Raw genomic sequence first — 20,722 nt, forward strand, 5'->3', positions numbered from 1 at the left:
GTAATATTTTGTTTGAAGATAGTTACTAAAATGATGCTGCTTTTCCAACTAAAATGTAGAAAGAATGCTTCAAAGTATAAAAGCACATCAACCATTTCTTCTACCTTGATGAGTCAAGGTATACAAATTCCACAGGTCAAAGAAAAGCCATTTATAATATAAGAAAACTCAAACAAAGGATATTTAATTAGTAGGATTGGTATAAGTGAATGTCCTTGGGGCAAAAAAAAATTATTCTTTAGTATGTTTTGTTTTGAATCTTTTGTATGTATAGAATTATAAAACACAAATAAAGAGAAACATATTATTTTTAATCAGCATTCCTTTCACTTGTAGTTGCATTTTTGCAACATTTTTTAGTGTCTTAGTTTTTATTTTTTTCCTCCTTAGCAATACAGGTATTTTAGGTGCTAGAAGGATGCAGTAATAAATTAATTTATGAGCCTTCTCTCAGACTTAGGTTTCCAGAAATCCACCCTTCTTCAAGATTATTCTTCTTCTGGGGCACTCTTGGGCAAAATCTCTTTCAAAATGGCTCCCTTCCATAGGTCCATATTTGTTCCACAGGAAATTCATTTTTGCCCCACCAACTTTAGGAGTGCACGCCGTTTTCCCAACACAGACCTGCTTCTATATTCTGTCACCAAACGGGAGGAGCTCCACCCACAAACTCTTATCTTAAAACTTCACTGAGTGGAAATCAAGTAACATTTTTTATGGCCCCTAAACTGCAAGGGACACATGCCAAATAAAAAGAGGTCTTTTCAAGCTGCCCTCACTTGGCTTAATATTAGATGTTAGCCTATCCTCTGCCCTCTCCCCTAAGAAAGTGAAAGGTGGAACCCACAGTACCCTAATACTGCTGTTCACAGAGACTCATTCCAGGTCTCTTCCTCCCACAGGGATTCTTTGCCTTCTCTTATATAACCTGGAGATGGGCAAGGGCCTAAGCCTGGCAGAACCTACTAATCATTTTCATAGCATGTTGTACTTTAGGATTTAGAGTACCTAATAGTATTGTTCGGTGCTCTTGGTGCCTCTACCAAAACTCTGGGAGCAAAATAATTTTATAGATAATATCCTGGTACATATCTTTATGATAATGTTCCCAGTATATAAGGGTCTTGACTATTATTTCTATAGCCAACTTTACCTTTCTCATATAATTTGCGTAATATAATATTAATAAATTAACATATGCATGCATTAGGTACTTCTGTTCTTTTACACTCTCTTCATCTCCTTTGATATTGGAGGTGTTTAGGAACTGGTTAGCTAGATTTAGATGCAGAAAGAACACCCAGGTTCTGCTCCTGACTGAGCTGTTTCTCTTCATCCACCTCTCCCTTCTCCTTCTCCTCTCCCTTCTCCTCCTCCTGGGTTGCTTTTCCTCTGCTCTCCTCTCCCTTTCCCATACTGCATCTGCATTCATGCAGAATCACACTAAACATGTATATTTGATGTTAATTCTCAAATTGAGGACGTTTATCAGCGTGATCTTCCAAATTTTCGTAGAGGAAACTGTTGACTCTTCTCCGAGGGCTTCGTAAGTACCATGAAATCCGTCTTGTGAAGACAGACTAGACTATGTTTAACTCTTCCTTAGTGGGTTGCCCAATCTCCCATCCACTAGTCTGGCTGCTTCTCTTTGTTCATCTTTTTTTTACTTTTTTGTTGTGAACTAATTGCTATTGCTATCTTTATAACTGTGGAAATTAACCTCAAGGTTAAATCTTATCCACACATATCCACAGTAATGATCCTATTGTGTGATTTCTTATTCAGTATCAGCTTTTAATTTAAAATGTAAAAATTTAACAAATTCAAATATTAATATTATCTAAGTTCTTGGGATATATTATAATGAATCTACTAAATACAAGAATTCACATTTATATCAATAGTAGAGATTTAGGGTGATTAAAAAAAGAGAAAACTTGATTTGAGAAGCAATGGGTAAACTAGGTTTACCAATTCTGTGATTAATTAAAATAAAATATAGTGAGAAGATCTTATTCTGCTGGAATCTATGTTAGTATGTTAAGACATTTTCTTATTCATTCAGCATAAATGACAAACTATGGCCTACTGATCAAATCCAACTACTTTCTTTTGTAAGTAAAGTTTTGTTGTGCCCAGTGATGAAGTTGAATACGTGCAACAGAGACTCTCTGACCCCAAACAAAGTCTAACATGTTTGCTGGCTGGCCCTGCTGCAGAAGTTTGCAGAGCTATGGTTTACAGGGTTGTGATGGTGTATAAGCCTTCATTTTGAAACAAAATATGCAATCTTTAGGAATAATTATTGTAAATATTAACTTTGAGGGAATAACTGAAAACACAATATTATTTTAAAGGCTTGTTTTTCATCATCATCTTTTCCAGAATGAAATTGCTTTGTAACCTTAAGGCTATACAAGGTTTCTTTCTGGAATCAAGAGACTAAAACCACCAATGAATTTGCAGTTTGTTAGCCAAATTGGCCTGGTTTTAATCTTCTTATATAAATAAAAATGTAAATGTTTGTTTGTTCAAAATCTTAAATCTCTGAAAGTTCTTCACCAATTGCTTTGAAATTTTGATACAACGTTGCATTTGAAAACGCACATTTTTATGTTTTTATATACCTACTATTATATAGATGTCATACCTGTGACAGGTAAAAACATGCTTTTTTTTGAAAAACAGCGCCATCTGTTGGACGTAAAAGCAACACACACTTAATTAAATATTTTTACGATTCCATTTCAATGTCATGGGAGAAATATAAATCGCACGTGGCTGAAGATATTTTCCATCGACTACGCAAGGAAAATTCAAATATGAACATGGATATCACAGCAGGAATCTACAACAAAACATTGATAATGATTGAAGATTTGTGCTTAGAAATCGCAAACAAAGTTCTCAGTCAATTGGGAATGCCATCACCAAATTGATCTGCTGCTGCTTCGTTCGATGTAGAATTGCATCGTGAACAAAATTACAACACGGCTGATCTTTTGTCGTATGTGCAAATATTCCTAAGCTAACGCTTGAGCAAAAAGGCATTTACGATCAAATAATGCAAACTGTCAATTACGGGATTGGAGAAATCTTCTTCTTAGATGCGCCAGGAGGAACTGATAAAATGTTCCTAATTAGATTGGTTCTGGCAGCAATTCGATCCCAAAATGACATAGCCTTAGCCCTTGCGTTGTCCGGAATAGCTGCAACATTGCTACTAGGTGGAAGAACTGCTCATTCCACTTTGAAATTGCCATTGAACATTCAATTCATTGAAACTCCCATGTACAACATTTCCAAAGCATCTGGCATGGGAAAAGTATTGCAGAAATGCAAACTTATTGTTTGGGGTAATTGCACAATGGCTCACAAAAAATCACTCGAGGCTCTTGATCGATCATTGCAAGATTTGCAAGGAAACATCAGACCATTTGGGAACTCATTAATATTACTTGCAGGAGATTTCAGGCAAACATTACCTTTAATTCCTCCATCGACACCAGTGGATGAAATAAATGCTTGCCTGAAATACTCTACTTTGTGGCGACATGTAAAGACATTAAAATTAACTACAAATATGCATGTCCAGGTGCAAAACAATCAATCAGCTGAGATATTCTCACATCAATTGCTGGAAATCGGGAACAGAAAGGTGCCGGTGATCTGCTCTCAGGACGAATTTCATTGCCTCATAACTTCTGCAATTTAGTGACGTCAAAAGAAGAATTGGTTGAAAACATATTTCCCAATATTCAAACCAATTATAAGAATCACGATTGGCTGAGTGAATGAGCTATTCTTGCGGCCAAGAACAAAGACGTCTACAAACTTAACAATATTATTCAGTCTAACATTCAAAGCGAGGCAGTCACATACAAGTCCATCGATACTGTTGTGGAAGCAGATGAAGCTGTTAATTATCCAACAGAATTTTTGAATTCACTTGATCTGCCAGGGATGCCACTGCACGTACTGCAATTGAATATCAGCGTGCCAACTATCATGTTGTGAAATATCAACCAGCCAAAGCTTGCAACGGCAAGTGGCTTGCAGTAAAAAAATTAATGAGCAACGTCGTAGAAGCAACAATCTTGACAGGACCTTTCAAAGGTGAAGATGTCCTCATTGCTCGCATTCCTATGATTCCAACGGATATGCCATTTCAATTTAAGAGATTGCAGTTCCCAATTGGATTGGCATTTGCAATCACCATCAACAAAGCTCAGGGCCAATCTTTAGAATTGTGCAGTTTAGATCTAGACACGGATTGCTTCTCACATGGACAATTATATGTTGCATGTTCTAGAGTCGGCAAACCAGACAATCTCTATATCTGCACAGACAACAGAACAACAAAAAATATTATATACCCACAAGCATTGTGAAATTAAACATATTAGAAACGTGCGCTTTCTCATTTCTTTCTTTTCCATTTAACCAGACTGAGCCACAGCAACACGTGGCCAGGTACAGCTAATTATAAATAATGTTGTACATGTTTGTTGTTCTCTACTGTTCACAAATTATATTCACATGCCTCATAGTATGTGATTCACAGAACAACTTGTTTTCATTTTATAGAAAGGGTAAGCAAGGCAGTGTGTGTGTGTGTGTGTGTGTGTGGTGTGTGATGTGTAGATTAGTAACCAAGGTTCACACAATAAGTGGAAAAACAAAGGCGGATCTCATATCCTTAAATACTCAGTATTCTATTACATTATTCTCTCTCTGCTTTCTCACACTGTAAATAGTATTTATGCTCAGTCAGAAGTGCTGCATGGAAATGAACAGAGTTGTTTTAGTAGCTGTTGAAACAAGAATGTTTGTCGATTATTGAAGACACACTCAATAACAATGCCAATAAAATACAGAATTTTTGTCAAAATGCATGTGGTTAGAATGACCTCTAGATGGAGGTAATAGACCATATTGTGAATTAACTTTCTTCAGTGTTCTCATCAACTTGAGAATTTAGGAAATAAAATTTTAAATTACAGTTTTAAAGATGAACAATAAAACACACACACACACACACACACACACACACACACACACACACTGAAAGACATAGGTGGAATTGATTGCCAAAAGAGAATTGATTATCCTTTGCGAAAAAGTAGTTAAATGAAGTTTGAGTTTATGATATGTAGGAAGATAAGCACTGTTTTGGACTTTAAAGAAACAGACTCCAAAAAAGGGTTATGAAAATCATAAGACTCCAGTGACAGATTATTTATAAGGAAAATGTATATATTTCCTATAATGATATTCATAAATCGTGGTTTTTATTCTTTACTTAGAGTAACTTGGAGAGAATGTGCTGAGAGCACTATTAAAACCTAGATGTGTGCCTAAATAGTTCTGAAATCAGAAACAGAAGATTGATTCCACCAGTGTAGATCAGTGAACATAAACTGCTCACAAAATTTAGGGGATATTTTATTGCTTCATATTCATTTTGAAATATCCCCTAATTTTTGTGAGCAGTATAGAATAGTTTTCTTTGATTCCAGCACTGACAGTTTGTTGGGTTGTTCTGTGAATCTCTGGATGAGGACATTCAAGTAGACCCAACACAGATTTTTCTTAAAAATGTGGCATGATATTTTTTATTATTATTATTTCTTTGCTAGTAGATAGGGAAACAGAGCTAGTATGTAAGCAAGGCATTAAGGCAAGTTCACTCCTAAAATTCTTGTGAACAAGAAGTAGAAATGGGCTATCCATGCTGACAGAAGGGTTTGGGCCTCGGTTACTCAACTGGATAACTATTGACAATATCCTTGTCAGTCTGGAGAGGATTCTGAAGTTCCAGGTCTATGTCTTAGACACCAGTGTGTTTAATAATTTTGTCAGTGAGTGAAGCTATAAAGGTATGTTTGTAAAAATTAACAAAATAACACAAATTAGGAGGATATATGGTATATGATGGGTGACAGTAGTGATTCAAAATATTTTCACATGTTAAAGGAGCTACTGAATATGGATAAATATGGAAGGAGTAATGGAGGGAAAGTGTCAAAAAAGTGTCCAAAAAAAGACATTAAGGAAGAACAGATAGAAATTTTAATGAAGTAGAGTTAACAATTTATCAATATTTATTCATTGTGAAAATGATGTATCAATATTGTATGTCAATATTGGTGCAGTTGTGATAAAAATACCATAGTAATATGATGTAGACAATAGATAAAACTGGATATGAGTATACGGGGGAACTCTGGATTATCTTTGCAACTTTCCTGTAAATTATGAGATAATTGTATTTTATTTATTTTTTTATTTTTATTTTTTTTACAGTGACAGAGAGAGTCAGAGAGAGGGATAGATAGGGACAGACAGACAGGAATGGAGAGAGATGAGAAGCATCAATCATCAGTTTTTCGCTGCAACACCTTAGTTGTTCGTTGATTGCTTTCTCATATGTGCCTTGACCGTGGGGCTACAGTGGACCGAGTAACCCCTTGCTCAAGCCAGTGACATTGGGTCCAAGCTGGTGAGCTTTGCTCAAACCAGATGAGCCCGCACTCCACCTGGCGACCTCGGGGTCTCAAACCTGGGTCCTCCGCATCCCAGTCTGACGCTCTATCCACTGCACCACTGCCCGGTCAGGCAAGCTAATTTGAAATAAAAGTTTATTTTTAAAAGTGGCTTGCCTGACCTGTGGTGGTGCAGTGGATAAAGTGTCAACCTAGAATGCTGAAGTTGTCTGTTTGAAACCCAGGCACATATGGGAGTTGATGCTTCCTGCTCCTCCCCCTTTTCTCTCTCTCTCCTTTCTCCTCTTTGAAATGAATAAATAAAAATAATTTTTAAAAAGTGACCTAAGGTTCAAAGTTTTAAGTTATAATGACAAAAATAGGGAGTTTGAAGATGGAAACTGTGTGGGATTTTGCTCCACATTCTGGAACTCTTTGGGAGGAATGACAACAGAATGACAGCATTTCAAAAGAATATGGTGAGGCTGGAAGTGACAATAGCGGTTCTCACAAGTGAGCTTGAGAGTCTTTTTCTTGTCATCTCCTAATTTCTCTGGTGGGTGCATATATATATGAAATGCAGTCTGATTTTACACTTTGCAAGTAGTAGTATTCCTCATAGTTAAGTTGTCAGATCACTTTTAGTAAAGTTGATTTAGTCATCACTCTTGCTTCTGCTGTCCCATATTCCACTGATTATGTAGAAACTGAAAATTTAAGAGGTCAAAAAGTCATAGTTGAAAAGTACCCATTTTATTGGTTGTGCCTAAGTTTTGTGAATTATGTAATCTTTTGTGTCCAGAAGTGGTCTTACTGTTCCAAAATAAGAAAACTGTTCACATCATGCCTGATCAAGTGGTGGTGCAGTGGCTAGAGCATTGGATTGGAACATGGAGGACCCAGGTTCGAAACCCCGAGGTCGCCAGCTTGAGCACAGGCTAATCTGGTTTGAGTGAGGCTCACCAACTTGAGCCCAAGGTCGCTGGCTTGAGCAAGGAGCAAGGGGTCACTCTGTCTGCTGTAGCCACCCCCCCGCTCCCTGTCAAAGCACATATGACAAATCAATCAATGAACAACTAAGATGACGCAACAAAGAATTGATGTTTCTCATCTTTCCCTTCCTGTTTGTCCCTATCTGTCCCTCTCTATCTTTCTGTCCCTGTCCCCCCCCCAAAAAATTGTTCACTTCATATTTATTCTAGAAAGTTATGCTAATCCACAGAAACAATAGAGATAAATTACACCCAGTGTTACCTTTTCCATTTCAGTTATGACAATGCAAGTAAAAATTAACACCTACTCTTAAAATACTTAGGTAAATGAATATTTTGCCTGAGAGAGAAACACAATGAAATAATTACTCCAGAGATTTTTGCACAGACAAAAACATTCTGAATGTGAAAAGTAATATATCCCCAAATATAAGAATAACTAAGTTGCTGAACAAATATCACATCCAATTTATAGTCACATTGTTAGTTATGTAAATTTTGTATTTCCAATGGGAAAAAAGTCAATAATCCATGGGCTGCTCCATTCTAGTAATTCAGTGTTGCCAATTGAAGTACATAAAGAATTGTTCGAAGAAGCTTATTCTAAAATTACCTTTGACTTTATTGCATTTTAGTCATGATATTTTTTTTATTTTTAAATGACATTAAAGGAGGCCATGAAATTTTTATTTTTATTAAAGAAAAATCAGGGATTTGTTGATATTTTTCTATTTAATGCTTATATGATTAGATGTTTTCTGAGAGTCTCTTTGTAACTTTAATGTTGATGATGACAGTGGCAGCTAACATTTCCGTATGTGTTATGTGCTAGGCAGTATTCTAAGCAATTACATGTTTTCTTACCTTTACAGCACACATGTGAGCAGGATGGTGTTAGTATCCCCAGTTATAGATGAGGAAACTGACTTGCGTTAATGTTAAGTGTTTATTATTTTTAGGGCTCTTGCATCTACTTGGATACTTCTGTTATATATTAAAGAATGTTTCAGAGACATTAACTGTTACATTCATTAGTATTTGAATAAAAATTTACACAATAGCCACTGTTATTTTTTCAGGTATGCAATTTCGTGTGGCCATGTATCTGAGTTTGAGGGCTTACAAAACAAAATCGACTATGGAAATCGCTTCAAGGTATTTCTTTTTTTCTTTTTTTAAGAATTTTTGTAAGTATTTATTTGAGCCCAACTGACAATATGATGGAAGCAAGATCTCAATGCTCCCAAGGTATTTCTTGATATTAAAAATATTTTGAGCTGGGACAGGGCAAAAAAAAAAGTTTTAATATAGCCATATGTTCTATTAACAGATCTAAATCAAATTATTCAACAAATTAATCTCTAGGAATTTATCTTTGTTATTTAAATGAAATGATATTCTTCAAATAAAACCATGCCAAAAAGAATCAAACTACTTCAGTGATTAAAGATTATTATTATTCTAGATCCTGAAAGAATTCAGATAGTAGATGAGTATAATTTTTCAAAGGTAGAGAATTAGCCTGTTGTTATGAGCTCATCAATACCATAAACATGACTGGCACTACACTGCTCACAAAAAGTAGGGAACCAGGGAATGTGCAGATGCTCCAGTACTTTCAGCCTTTTGTATAGCACATTTTCACCAATGAAATAAAAGTTGATTTTGCATCTCATTTGCATAATTGAACAACTTTCTTTGACTTGTCGGTTGCTTTTCTGATGTTCTTGTTTAATAAAAAAAATCAAATGCTTTTTTTAATCACTTTATATTTATTTTGAAACATTTCCTATTTTTGTGAGCAGTCTGCATATTGACTTGCAAGTGGAATTGAATCCAATTAAGGGCTTAAATTTACCATGGTAGTTGAATAAAATAAATAATGTAATATATATCATTCATAATGTGCCTCTAGTTATAATAGCTCCATAAATAACCCCTCAGGGTCAGTAATTTTAGTGATTGGCAGAGAGTTCTTTGTTTCCCGGTAACCATCTGACTGGGCCAGTGGAAGAGGTACCTCTCCCATCTAGTTCTGCTGTTTTTTCCTCCATTATACCCTAATTTGATATTTGTAGGCTTGCCTCTGAATCAAGTATTAGCTAGGCAAGTCATGGGTAGACTATAATGTGACTGCGTGTTTTCTATTTTATAGTAACATTTTGGCTTTGAATTATCTGTAGCCTTATTAATTCATACTCACAGTTCTGGTTCTAATTCTGAGAAATCACTTTTGATAATGAGTTATTGACAATAATTAATTGCATTAATGGTAAGGATTGAGGAGGGGGACATACTAAAACTCCTTTGAATTTATGAGGCACAGTTCTGTTCAACACTACCTTGAAACCTTGAGAGATGAAATTTCTTTGGGATTTTCTTTCAGGAACATCTAGATAAAGCAATACAATTTTTACCTGAAGAACCCTTTTTATACTACCTCAAGGGAAGATACTGTTATACTGTAAGTGGAATGCTCTTACGTATAAATCTTATTTGAATATATTCTGATTGTATGGTATATTTTCAATGACTTATTCATTCTTTTATTGTTTTGCCTAGATAGATAAAATAGAAAAAAAACAACACATATTGTATTAGTTGATATACACTGCTCACAAAAATTAGGGGATATTTTATCGCTTCATATTCATTTTGAAATATTCCCTAATTTTTGTGAGCAGTATATTTATATTTTATCATTTATAAGTTAGATATTATGTTATATACAATATATGGTTTTATATATTATGTGAATTTTCTTCCTGTACTGCCTTTCCATTTCCCCTGGTAGCAGTACCCACTGTGTCCCTCTGTGCTCTCTCAGGGGGTCACCAGCCACCTGCACACATGTAGCCTGTATTGGAGCACTGCTCTCTGTTTTGTGGGAGGCTTTTTTCATTCAGAGTTGATTATCAATGATGTGCTCACTGAAGAGAAGTAAATAAAACACTGTCCTTGTCTTCAAGAAAATTAATTTAGAAAGGGACATGAGACATACAAAAATAAATAAAGGCAGCTGGTGAACCTAAGTCTGAGTGTCTTCAATGACATTAGCTTATGGAAAATTAACAGAATGTGAAGAACTATCTTAAGAGATGCATGATGTCACCCTATCATTAGATTTAATTTCTAAATAAGAATAAATAAATAAATGAATGGAGATGCCTGAAAAAAATTACCATGACGAGAAATGCTGTTTCTGAATGAGAAAATTAGGGTGAGCAACAGAGGAAACTTTTAAAATGAGGCGCAAAGAAGATTAGGGATGAGCAAGATTTATTGAACACCTGCTGCACATCAGTATGTGTTTTATGCTTGGATATCTTATCTCAAATATCCTATAACAGCTCTAATAATTTTAATTATCTCAAATAGTCTCTTTTTTTTTTTTTTTTTTTTTTTTTTACAGAGGCAGAGATAGACAGGGACAGACAGACAGGAACGGAGAGAGATGAGAAGCATCATTAGTTTTTCGTTGCGCGTTGCAACTTCTTAGTTGTTCATTGATTGCTTTCTCATATGTGCCTTGACCGCGGGCCTTCAGCAGACTGAGTAACCCCTTGCTGGAGCCAGCAACCTTGGGTCCAAGCTGGTGAGCTTTTTTTTTTTTGCTCAAGCTAGATGAGCCCGTGCTCAAGCTAGCGACCTCGGGGTCTCGAACCTGGGTCCTTCCGCATCCCAGTCCAACGCTCTATCCACTGCGCCACCACCTGGTCAGGCTCAAATAGTCTCTTATATGCAGTTCTTATTATGTTAGTTTTAAGTATTAAGAATTTGATTCTTCATGAAGCTAGGAGATTCCTTTAAATTTTAAAAACCATTGACCCAACCTCACCTGAATCTGGAACTTGAATATATATTATTTGTTTAGGCTTCAAAAATTCAGGAAGGAAATTTTAATGCAAAATGGAGCCTGACCTTCATTCTATAGACAAATAGCAGGAGCTAATGATAATCCTTCCTGGAGGCATGAACCTTGAGAGTCCTTATAAAACTCACGCAGAGTGGCCCAACAATGATGAGCTCACCATCAAAAATAATAAAATATACAAGAAATAAGCCATCAGGAATGACAATCAACAGAAACAACAAATGAACAGAAATAGATCTAAAGAACTTTCGATTTTGGTAACATGTAATGCAAGACATTAAACAGCTACTCACCTAGTTGTTTTTTAATAAAAGGAATTATAGGGCAAAATGGACAAAGAGCACGAGTCTATACAAATTACCAGGTATATATGGAAAAAATGAAGCAATTTTTGATATAAAAAGTATATTATTTGGCATTAAAAGAAAACTCAAAGGGAAGTTTTAACAGTAGTAGGCACCAATAAAGAAAGAATTAACAAACTTCAAGATGAACCTAAAAATGTTTTCTGGAATGCAGCACAGAGTAACAAGAATGGAACTATGAAGAGATAAAAACACATGGCAGGTAAGTAAGGACACCACACAATGGTAAATTTCCACCCACTTCTTTTGGTAAGGAATAAAACAAGAAGACAAAGTATTAGTACATTTGTAAACTTTGGAGCCTCATATTTGGAGCCTTGATCTAATAAACATATATGAAAATATGTACTTAACCATTGGGGGATATAGAGTTTTCAAGCATATGTAGAATGTTTACAAAATTGACCATATATGAGGTCATGAAGCAAGTCAATAAATTTCAAAGAATTGCTACCATACTGGTTTTCTGATCATAAGGCAGTTAAATTAGAACTTAAAAAAATCTTGAAATTAGAAATAATAGGAAATGATAATTAAAAACCATGACATTCCATTTTCTTTTCTTATTAGATAAAATTTTAAAATATCAGTGTGAGGGCCCTGGCCGGTTGGCTCAGTGGTAGAGCGTCGGCCTGGCGTGCAGAAGTCCCGGGTTTGATTCCCGGCCAGGGCACACAGGAGAGGCGCCCATCTGCTTCTCCACCCCTCCCCCTCTCCTTCCTCTCTGTCTCTCTCTTCCCCTCCCGCAGCGAGGCTCCATTGGAGCGGGGATGGCCCGGGCGCTGGGGATGGCTCCTTGACCTCTGCCCCAGGCGCTAGAGTGGCTCTGGTCGCGGCAGAGCGACGCCCCGGAGGGGCAGAGCATCGCCCCCTGGTGGGCGTGCCTGGTGGATCCCGGTCGGGCGCATGCGGGAGTCTGTCTGACTGTCTCTCCCCGTTTCCAGCTTCAGAAAAATACAAAAATATATATATATCAGTGTGAGATGTTACAAGGATATGGAACAACAGAAATTTTTACATTGTTGTGGGATCATAAATTGGCACAATCACCTCGGAAACAATTGGGTATTATCTTTTAAAGTTGAATACTGGTCTACCGTATGACCCACACTGGTGTCTACCCTAGAGAAAACTCTTGCAAATGTGCTCCAAAACATATATAGAAGAATGCTTCTAGCAGCCTTGTTTCTAAGAGCAAAAAATGGAGAAGATCCAGAGTTCATTGACAAAAGAGTAGATGAAAAATCATGGATGTGTGTTTAATAATAGAGTGTTTCACAGTTACTTAAATGACTACCCTTCAGTTACAGTCAACCAGGATGAAATCTTAAAAAACTGTAATATTTAAGTGAAAAAGTTGTACAACTGAAACTAGTATAATTTTATATGTCAACTGTAATTGAAATATAAAAAAATTATTTAAAAATATTTTTAAAAATTCATCAAAAGAAATAACACAATAACATTTTTGTAAAGTTTTAAAAAAAGAAAAAATAAGCACACCAATCAGTAACGTTATATATAAAAGCAAGGGGTACATGTTCTTTAATAGAGGTTAATGGCTACCTAGGAACCTAGAAGATGGAATTGGGAAGGGAAGCACAAGATGGGGTTGGGGAGAGCATCAGTACCCTTTTAAGTATTTATTTCTGAATCCTTTTAATCTTTTATGATAAAAATCTAATATATATTTGGGGAAAATGAAAATTTTTTTAAGAAAATAAAAAATAAGTGGTAAAATGGACTTCAATTTTGATGGATATTGGTTAAAAAAAAATTCTCCTGGATTGCAAATATGTATATGAGGCTCTCACTCTACACTCTCCCTAGGTTTGGAATTCTCATTCTGTTTAAATTTCTGAGATGCTGCCCTCCGGGTCAGATTGACAGCATGGAGCAGGCAGGAAGAAAGCAAAGGCAGGATCTTGTAGCTAGTACACTCTTGTACCAAGAAATATTTTGCAGTCATCTGAGAGTCAGATGAACAGACAAGGTCAACATTATTCCCCACCCCTACCTTTTTTTTCTCTGATTGAACACAAATCTTATGAGTATTTCAAATTGGTTTTGTAAACAGTGCTTTCAGAATTCATATTTTGTTAGAATTATGAAAAGGAAGGTAAAATATTAATATCATAAAACTGATATATGATATGTATCATTTATGGATTTGTATTTACATGATTATGTGCATATCTATGCACAAACATCTAACTAGGGAGAGATTATTCATTCAAAAGGTGAGCACTGTCTAAGAATGATGTTGCTCTATATTTGCAGGTGTCAAAACTGAGCTGGATTGAGAAAAAAATGGCTGCTACTCTGTTTGGAAAAATACCATGCTCAACTATACAAGAAGCTTTGCAAAATTTTCTTAAGGTATATTTTGTCAATCATTATTTTAGTGTCAAACTAGCTACTATCTGTACCAGTCCTTCCTACCCTCATCAAGAAATATATTTTCTTTTCTCCACATGTATATATCTAATGGTTTGCATCCTAATTTTGTTATAAGCCTCTCATAATGTGAGTTATGTTTTAAATCCAAACTACTTCTTAGAGCAGCTAACTAGCTGCCCTTGGTCCCAGATACAACAGCCCTTACTACCAAATACAAGAGCAGTTCTCCAGGTCATATGAATATATTTAAAGGAATTTATGCCCTGATTATTAGACTTGGTCCCAAATACAAAACAGTTTAATCTTAAAGATGCCAAAAAGGAAGAGTTATTTTAAAAGCCATTCAGTAAGTTGTAGGCAGTTCTGTGAAACATTCTAGGGGCATCAGACCAAATCAGTATTTCCATTTGTGTCTTAAAATGTGTAACTGCTATACTAATAAAACTCTAAGCAGTAATATGTATGTGCAGACATGTAAATGTATACTATACCCACACATCCAATCGACTTCCTCTTGTGCTAATCCCTTCATCTTTGTCTGAAACCAGTTATAGAATCTTACAGATACTAAGGTACTTATTTAACACCTACGATATCAGATTTGTAACAACATAGACAAAATCAGGCTTTGAATTGTATTGTCCGAAGTATTGAATATTTTGTATGTGCTGATTCAGTTGTGTTTTAAGGATTGACTTTGTGGAACTGAGGGAATGTAGAGATCAAATAGTCTAAAATGAGAACTAGGTTTCGTTGTACTTTCCATCTCTGAACAGATGGCTAGTGGCTGGCTAGAATGCTTGGTAAAAAAGTCCGTGTTCTGAGATCAAGTATAAGCCCAGTGGAATAGAGTGCTGGGAATAAAAGTATTAGAGCCATATATTTTATATTTTTTATTTAACGTGATTTTTTTTATTTTACGAAGACCTCAGGAACTGAACTTTTCCCAGTGGCACACAATGGCACATCAAGGATGAGAACAAAGTCTAAGGCTGCATCATCCCATTTCTTCCCCCTTTTTTCTACCACTGAGAATTCTCCCATTTTAAATTTTATAAAAATATAGATCATGGTATATTTACGATAAAAGATTTATGTAAACTAATTAGCAAAATTAATTTGTCATTGGAACTTGAAACTCATTTCTTCATAATATCAAATTTATAGTTGGGGTTCAGGTTGTCAGGACACAGCACAAAAGTTTTTAAGGTGCTAATATATATTTGATATTACACAGATAAAATCAAAAGTAGTAAGAGGCACAATAGTGTAGCAGTAAGGATGTGAACTCTAGAGCCAGACCACCTGGTTAAATTCCATTTCACCACCTACCCAGGGATAGCATTGAGCAAGTGATTTATCCTCTCTCTGTCAATTTAATCAACAACATAGAGATAATAGTACCAGACTCTGTGTTGTGAAGATTAAATAAGTCAATACATGTAAGTTGCTTAGAGACTGTCTAGCACCTATAAAAGTTCACAGAGTTTTTACTTCATTAAAATGTAAACACCTTGATAAACCATCTTGGGGATGTCACCGTTCAGTTATGACTTGGATTCTGGCTGGAAATGTGTTCCATGGCCTTGGCCAAGACAGTGACAAGACATCAGGAATGCTTCTCTCCATATTTATTGCTGGGGGTGCTAAGGAGCCCAGAACGCGAGGGCTAAGGCCGTGGAGGAGCTAAGGAGTGTGGGAGGTAGAGAGAAGGGAAAGGAAACAGCACAGACCTTGGACCCCACACCCTAGCAGAGTCTCCCCCTCCCCCCGGAGGTCATGTTGTTGGAACCCAGATGTAGGACTCCTGCCCTCCCTTACTCCATCCCTCCAAAGAGAATTCACAGGGGCTAGGAAGTGTCCCAGAGCCATCCAGCTTGGTCCTGCAGAGATCAAGAGCACTGGCTTTAAGATCAGACACTCGGAGGCCTGAACCTTTCCCCATCTGCATACCTAAGCATGTTTCTTTATTTCTCCTCATCTTAGATCCTTCATTTCTACCTACTTTATGTGGTTTTTGTGAAGACTGAATAAAATAGTACATGTAGTTTTCTTGGCCCAGCGTCTAGCACATTAAGTGCTCTAACTAAAAATCAGTGTTAGCTCTTATTGTTTTGCTCTCATCACAGTGAAATCTTGTCCTACAGGCTCAGAACATGTAGTGAAGTGGTTTTGGACCAGGAGTCATCTGGAATTCCCTGTTGTATCTTTCTAACTATAGTATCCTTCCCACCTCATCAGAAATTCTGACATGATTCCTTTAGGCAGTGGTTCTCAACCTTGGTTATATGTTAGAATCATCTGGAAAGTTTTTTTAAAAATGCCTCCTAGGCCATAAGTCACACTAATTGTTTCAGAATCTCTGAGAATGTTCGGGTATAGTTTATAAATATTAAAATGCACCCATTTTAAGTGTGTAGTTCAGTGACATTTGGAAAATTTATGTACTCATGTAACCATCACCCTTTCAAAATACAGAATGTTCTCACTACCCCAGAGGGTTATCGTCACCTGATTGCTGTCAAAGGGATCTTTGACAGCACCCACTGGTCTGCTTTCTGTCACTGTAGGTTAGTTTTGCCTATTCTAAAATGTTTTATAAGTGGAAGTATAGCACTTGTACTTTTATGTGTATCTGGCTTCTTTTGTGCAACATGTTTTGAGGTTTATTTATTTATTCATTTATTTTTAGTGTCTCTGCAGTTCCTTTCTGTTGCTGGGTAATATTCCATTATATGGATGCACCACAATTTGCCTATGCGTTTATCTGTTGGTGGACGTTTACATTTTTTCAGTTTGGGGCCACTATGAATGAAGCTTCTGTGAAGATGTGGGTGGGTGTGCATAGTAGATGACAGGTGTGGCAGTGCTGGTGGACCGGCTGCCCTGGCCTCACCCACTGTGGTCGTATGACCCCCCAGATCTCCCTTAATGGTCTCACCAGCTGCAGGACTTTCCCCTGTGTCCTCATGTGGAGGGTTACTGCTTGAGGTTATGAGATGTTTTAAAACAAAGCTAAGTTACTTTGCACTGTTTATTAAGCACAAACCTAGTACTAAACAGAGTGTCAAATGTAGGGAACACAGAAACGACTAACACAGCCCCTGCCTCCAAGGAACTCAGACACCCAAGACCAAGTAAATGACTAATCTATTCTTTTTCAGGTGTTATGATAAAGAATATTCTAAGAGCATAGCCAGGAACTGCCTCTTAATTAGAATGTTCTACTGAGTGACTCTGTCTTCCCTGTTCAGAGAAAGCTTGTGTTTTTTAACCATGAGAGATAAAAAGAGATGTTCTGATTTATAATCACTCTGGTTAATTAAACATAGTGTTAAGGTATATATATACAGAATTAAAATGTCAGCATTAAAGAAATTAAGAAGCTGCTTATTTACATATTTGGAGGCAAGTTATCTAGATATAATTTGGACAGAGCTTGGAACAGTTACTGGATGTGGAAGAAGTTACAGTATAGGTCCCTCTTATTAGACTGGCTCAAGAAATGCACTCCATAAACTCAGGGAGTTGAAACAGAAATGATTGCACAAGACAGAAGCAGAGCACCAGACTCCATCAGCACTGTGAATGGCTCTGTAGGATGTTCAAGGCTCTGGCCAGGACTGAACTTGACAACTTCCTTTAATCTGTTGGCAGCCTCACAGGTTCTAAGCCAGATTCACACAGTTTATCTGCTCCATCTTAAAGAGTTAAACCCAGACTGTTTCCCAAGAGCTTTTGTACTACTTTTTTCAGGATCCTGTAGAAAGTAACTGTCCTTCAAAAAAGATGGACTCGCTTACAGTGTTGGAGTGCTCCCCAGAACCCTAGGTCTTGGATTCCCCTCCAACCATCACCATTTTTAAAGTGAATATATCCTTTGGCCCTGACTGGTTGGCTCAGTGGTAGAGCGTTGGCCTGGTGTGTGGAAATCCTGGGTTCAATTCCCGGCCAGGGCACACAGGAGAACTGCGCATCTGCTTCTCCACCCTTCCCCCTCTCCTTTCTCTCTGTCTCTCTCTTCCCCTCCTGCAGCCAAGGCTCCCTTGGAGCAAAGTTGGCCCAGGTGCTGAGGATGGCTCTATGGCAAGGGTTGGGAACCTATGGCTCACAAGCCAGATGTGGCTCTTTTGATGGCTGCATCTGGCTCACAGACAAATCTTTAATAAAAATAATAATAACATTAAAAATATAAAACATTCTCATGTATTACAGTCCATTCATTTCCTATTGCTAATATTCATGGTTGCGGGTGGCTGGAGCCAATCACAGCTGTCCTCTGGGACAACACCAAATTTTTATTGGATAACACCTAATGTACATGGGTCATTGTGAGGTCAAGAAGTAAACTTCCCTTCTTTTAATCAAGTAGTCAACTGGCTAATTGCAGAAACCCTTTTGATGAAGAAGATGGCTAAAAGAAAAAAAGATGAGGAGTATTGTACTTTTCAGCAGGAATGGACAGAGGAATTCATGTTCAGCCTTTTTGGAGAGAGCAGGTTCTGCAGTGTGTCTAATATGCAATGATAAAATTGCATCGATGAAATGGTCAAATATAAAGCAGCACTTTGACACATGTCATACTACATTTGCATCAAAATATTCAGCAGGGGACAGCAGGAAGAAAGCATGTCAAGAGCTACTATGCAGAGTGCAAGCTAGTCAGCAGCAACTCCGTGTTTGGACCCAATAAGGTGACTGGAATTCGGCTAACTTTGCTGGTGCTTTAGCAATTGTGAGAAACAGAAAGCCATTCACAGATGGGGAGTATGCCCAAACATTCATGCTTGATGTTGCCAATAAACTTTTTGATGACTTTCAGATAAAGACAAGATAAACGAATAAAAGACATGCCTCTGTTGGCGAGAACTGTTCACGATCGTACCATCATGATGGTAAATCAAATTGAGGCAACACAAGTGAAGGACATAAATGCAGCACCATTCTTTTCTCTCGCTTTGGATGAGTCAACAGACGTAAGCCATTTATCCCAGTTCAGCGTGATTGCAAGGTATGCTGTCGGTGACACACTACATGAGGAAATTCTTGCTGTTTTGCCTATGAAAAAGACAACAAGAGGGGAGGATTTATTCAAGTCTTTCACCAAGTTCTCTAAAGAAAAAAATCTACCAATGGATAAACTTATTTCGGTGTGTACTGAAGGTGCTCCGTGCATGGTGGGGAAAAACAGAGGATTCGTAGCACTTCTTTGTGAACATGAAAAGAGACCCATCCTTAGTTTTCACTGCATCCTACATCAGGAGGCACTTTGTGCTCAGATATGTGGCGAGCAGCTTGGTGAGGTGATGTCGCTGGTCATTCGAGTGGTCAACTTTATTGTTGCCCGAGCTTTAAATGATGGCCAGTTTAAAACACTGCTGGATGGCCCTGGCTGGTTGGCTCAGCGGTAGAGCGTCAACCTAGCGTGCGGAGGACCCGGGTTCGATTCCCGGCCAGGGCACACAGGAGAAGCGCCCATTTGCTTCTCCACCCCTCCGCCGCGCCTTCCTCTCTGTCTCTCTCTTCCCCTCCCGCAGCCAAGGCTCCATTGGAGCAAAGATGGCCCGGGTGCTGGGGATGGCTCTGTGGCCTCTGCCTCAGGTGCTAGAGTGGCTCTGGTCGTGACATGGCGACGCCCAGGATGGGCAGAGCATCGCTTCCTGGTGGGCAGAGCATCGCCCCATGGTGGGCGTGCCGGGTGGATCCTGGTCGGGCGCATGCGGGAGTCTATCTGACTGTCTCTCCCTGTTTCCAGCTTCAGAAAAATGCAAAAAATAAAATAAAATAAAATAAATAAAATAAAATAAAACACTGCTGGATGAAGTTGGGAATAATTATCCTGGTCTGCTTCTGCACAGCAATGTGCATTGGTTGTCAAGAGGGAAGGTGCTCAGTCATTTCGCGGCTTGTCTGAGCAAAATCCGGACTTTTCTTGAAATGAAATATATTGAGAACCCTAAGTTAGCTAACACTGAGTGGCTCCTGAAGTTCTACTATCTCGTGAATATGACTGAACATCTGAACCAGCTCATGTGAAAATGCAAGGCGTTGGAAATACAGTCTTATCCCTTCAACAAGCAGTGTTTGCATTTGAAAACAAGCTGGAACTCTTCATCGCTGACATTGAAACAGGTTGTTTACTACACTTTGAAAAACTGGGAGAGTTTAAAGATGCATGCACAGCAAGTGACCCTGCTCAACATCTTGGTCTCCAGCAGCTAGCAGGCTTCACATCTAATCTCCTGCAGTCATTCAAAGCACGCTTTGGAGAATTTCGTGAGTGCACTTGTCTTTTTAAGTTCATCACCCATCCCCACGAGTGTGCAGTGGACAGCGCCGACCTGTGAGTTACATCCCCAGAGTCTCCATCAGAGATTTTGAGCTACAAGCTGCTGACCTGAAGGCCTCAGACATGTGGGTGAATAAGTTTAAGTCACTGAATGAAGATTTGGAAAGACTTGCATGACAGCAAGCAGAGTTGGCGAGCAAACACAAGTGGGGAGAAATGAAAAAACTTCAACCCGCAGACCAGCTGATTGTCAAAACTTGGAACGCGCTTCCCATCACATACCACACACTGCAGCGTGTGAGTATTGCTCTACTGAC

General features: G+C 37.8%; 1 protein-coding gene across 3 annotated transcripts in view; it reads left to right on the forward strand.

Annotated features, from left to right (window-relative positions):
• The window catches only part of RMDN2 (regulator of microtubule dynamics 2), a 58,056-nt gene that overhangs the window by 28,631 nt on the left and 8,703 nt on the right, over window positions 1-20,722 (forward strand). For all 3 annotated transcript variants that reach the window (XM_066266930.1, XM_066266928.1, XM_066266929.1), the window contains exons 6-8: window positions 8,557-8,632; window positions 9,864-9,941; window positions 13,997-14,095. In XM_066266930.1, coding sequence (XP_066123027.1) covers window positions 8,557-8,632; window positions 9,864-9,941; window positions 13,997-14,095 — 253 coding nt within the window. The remainder of the gene's footprint in view (window positions 1-8,556; window positions 8,633-9,863; window positions 9,942-13,996; window positions 14,096-20,722) is intronic.

Source organism: Saccopteryx bilineata, chromosome 3 (genome assembly GCF_036850765.1).
Source record: "Saccopteryx bilineata isolate mSacBil1 chromosome 3, mSacBil1_pri_phased_curated, whole genome shotgun sequence".
Classification (NCBI taxonomy): domain Eukaryota; kingdom Metazoa; phylum Chordata; class Mammalia; order Chiroptera; family Emballonuridae; genus Saccopteryx; species Saccopteryx bilineata.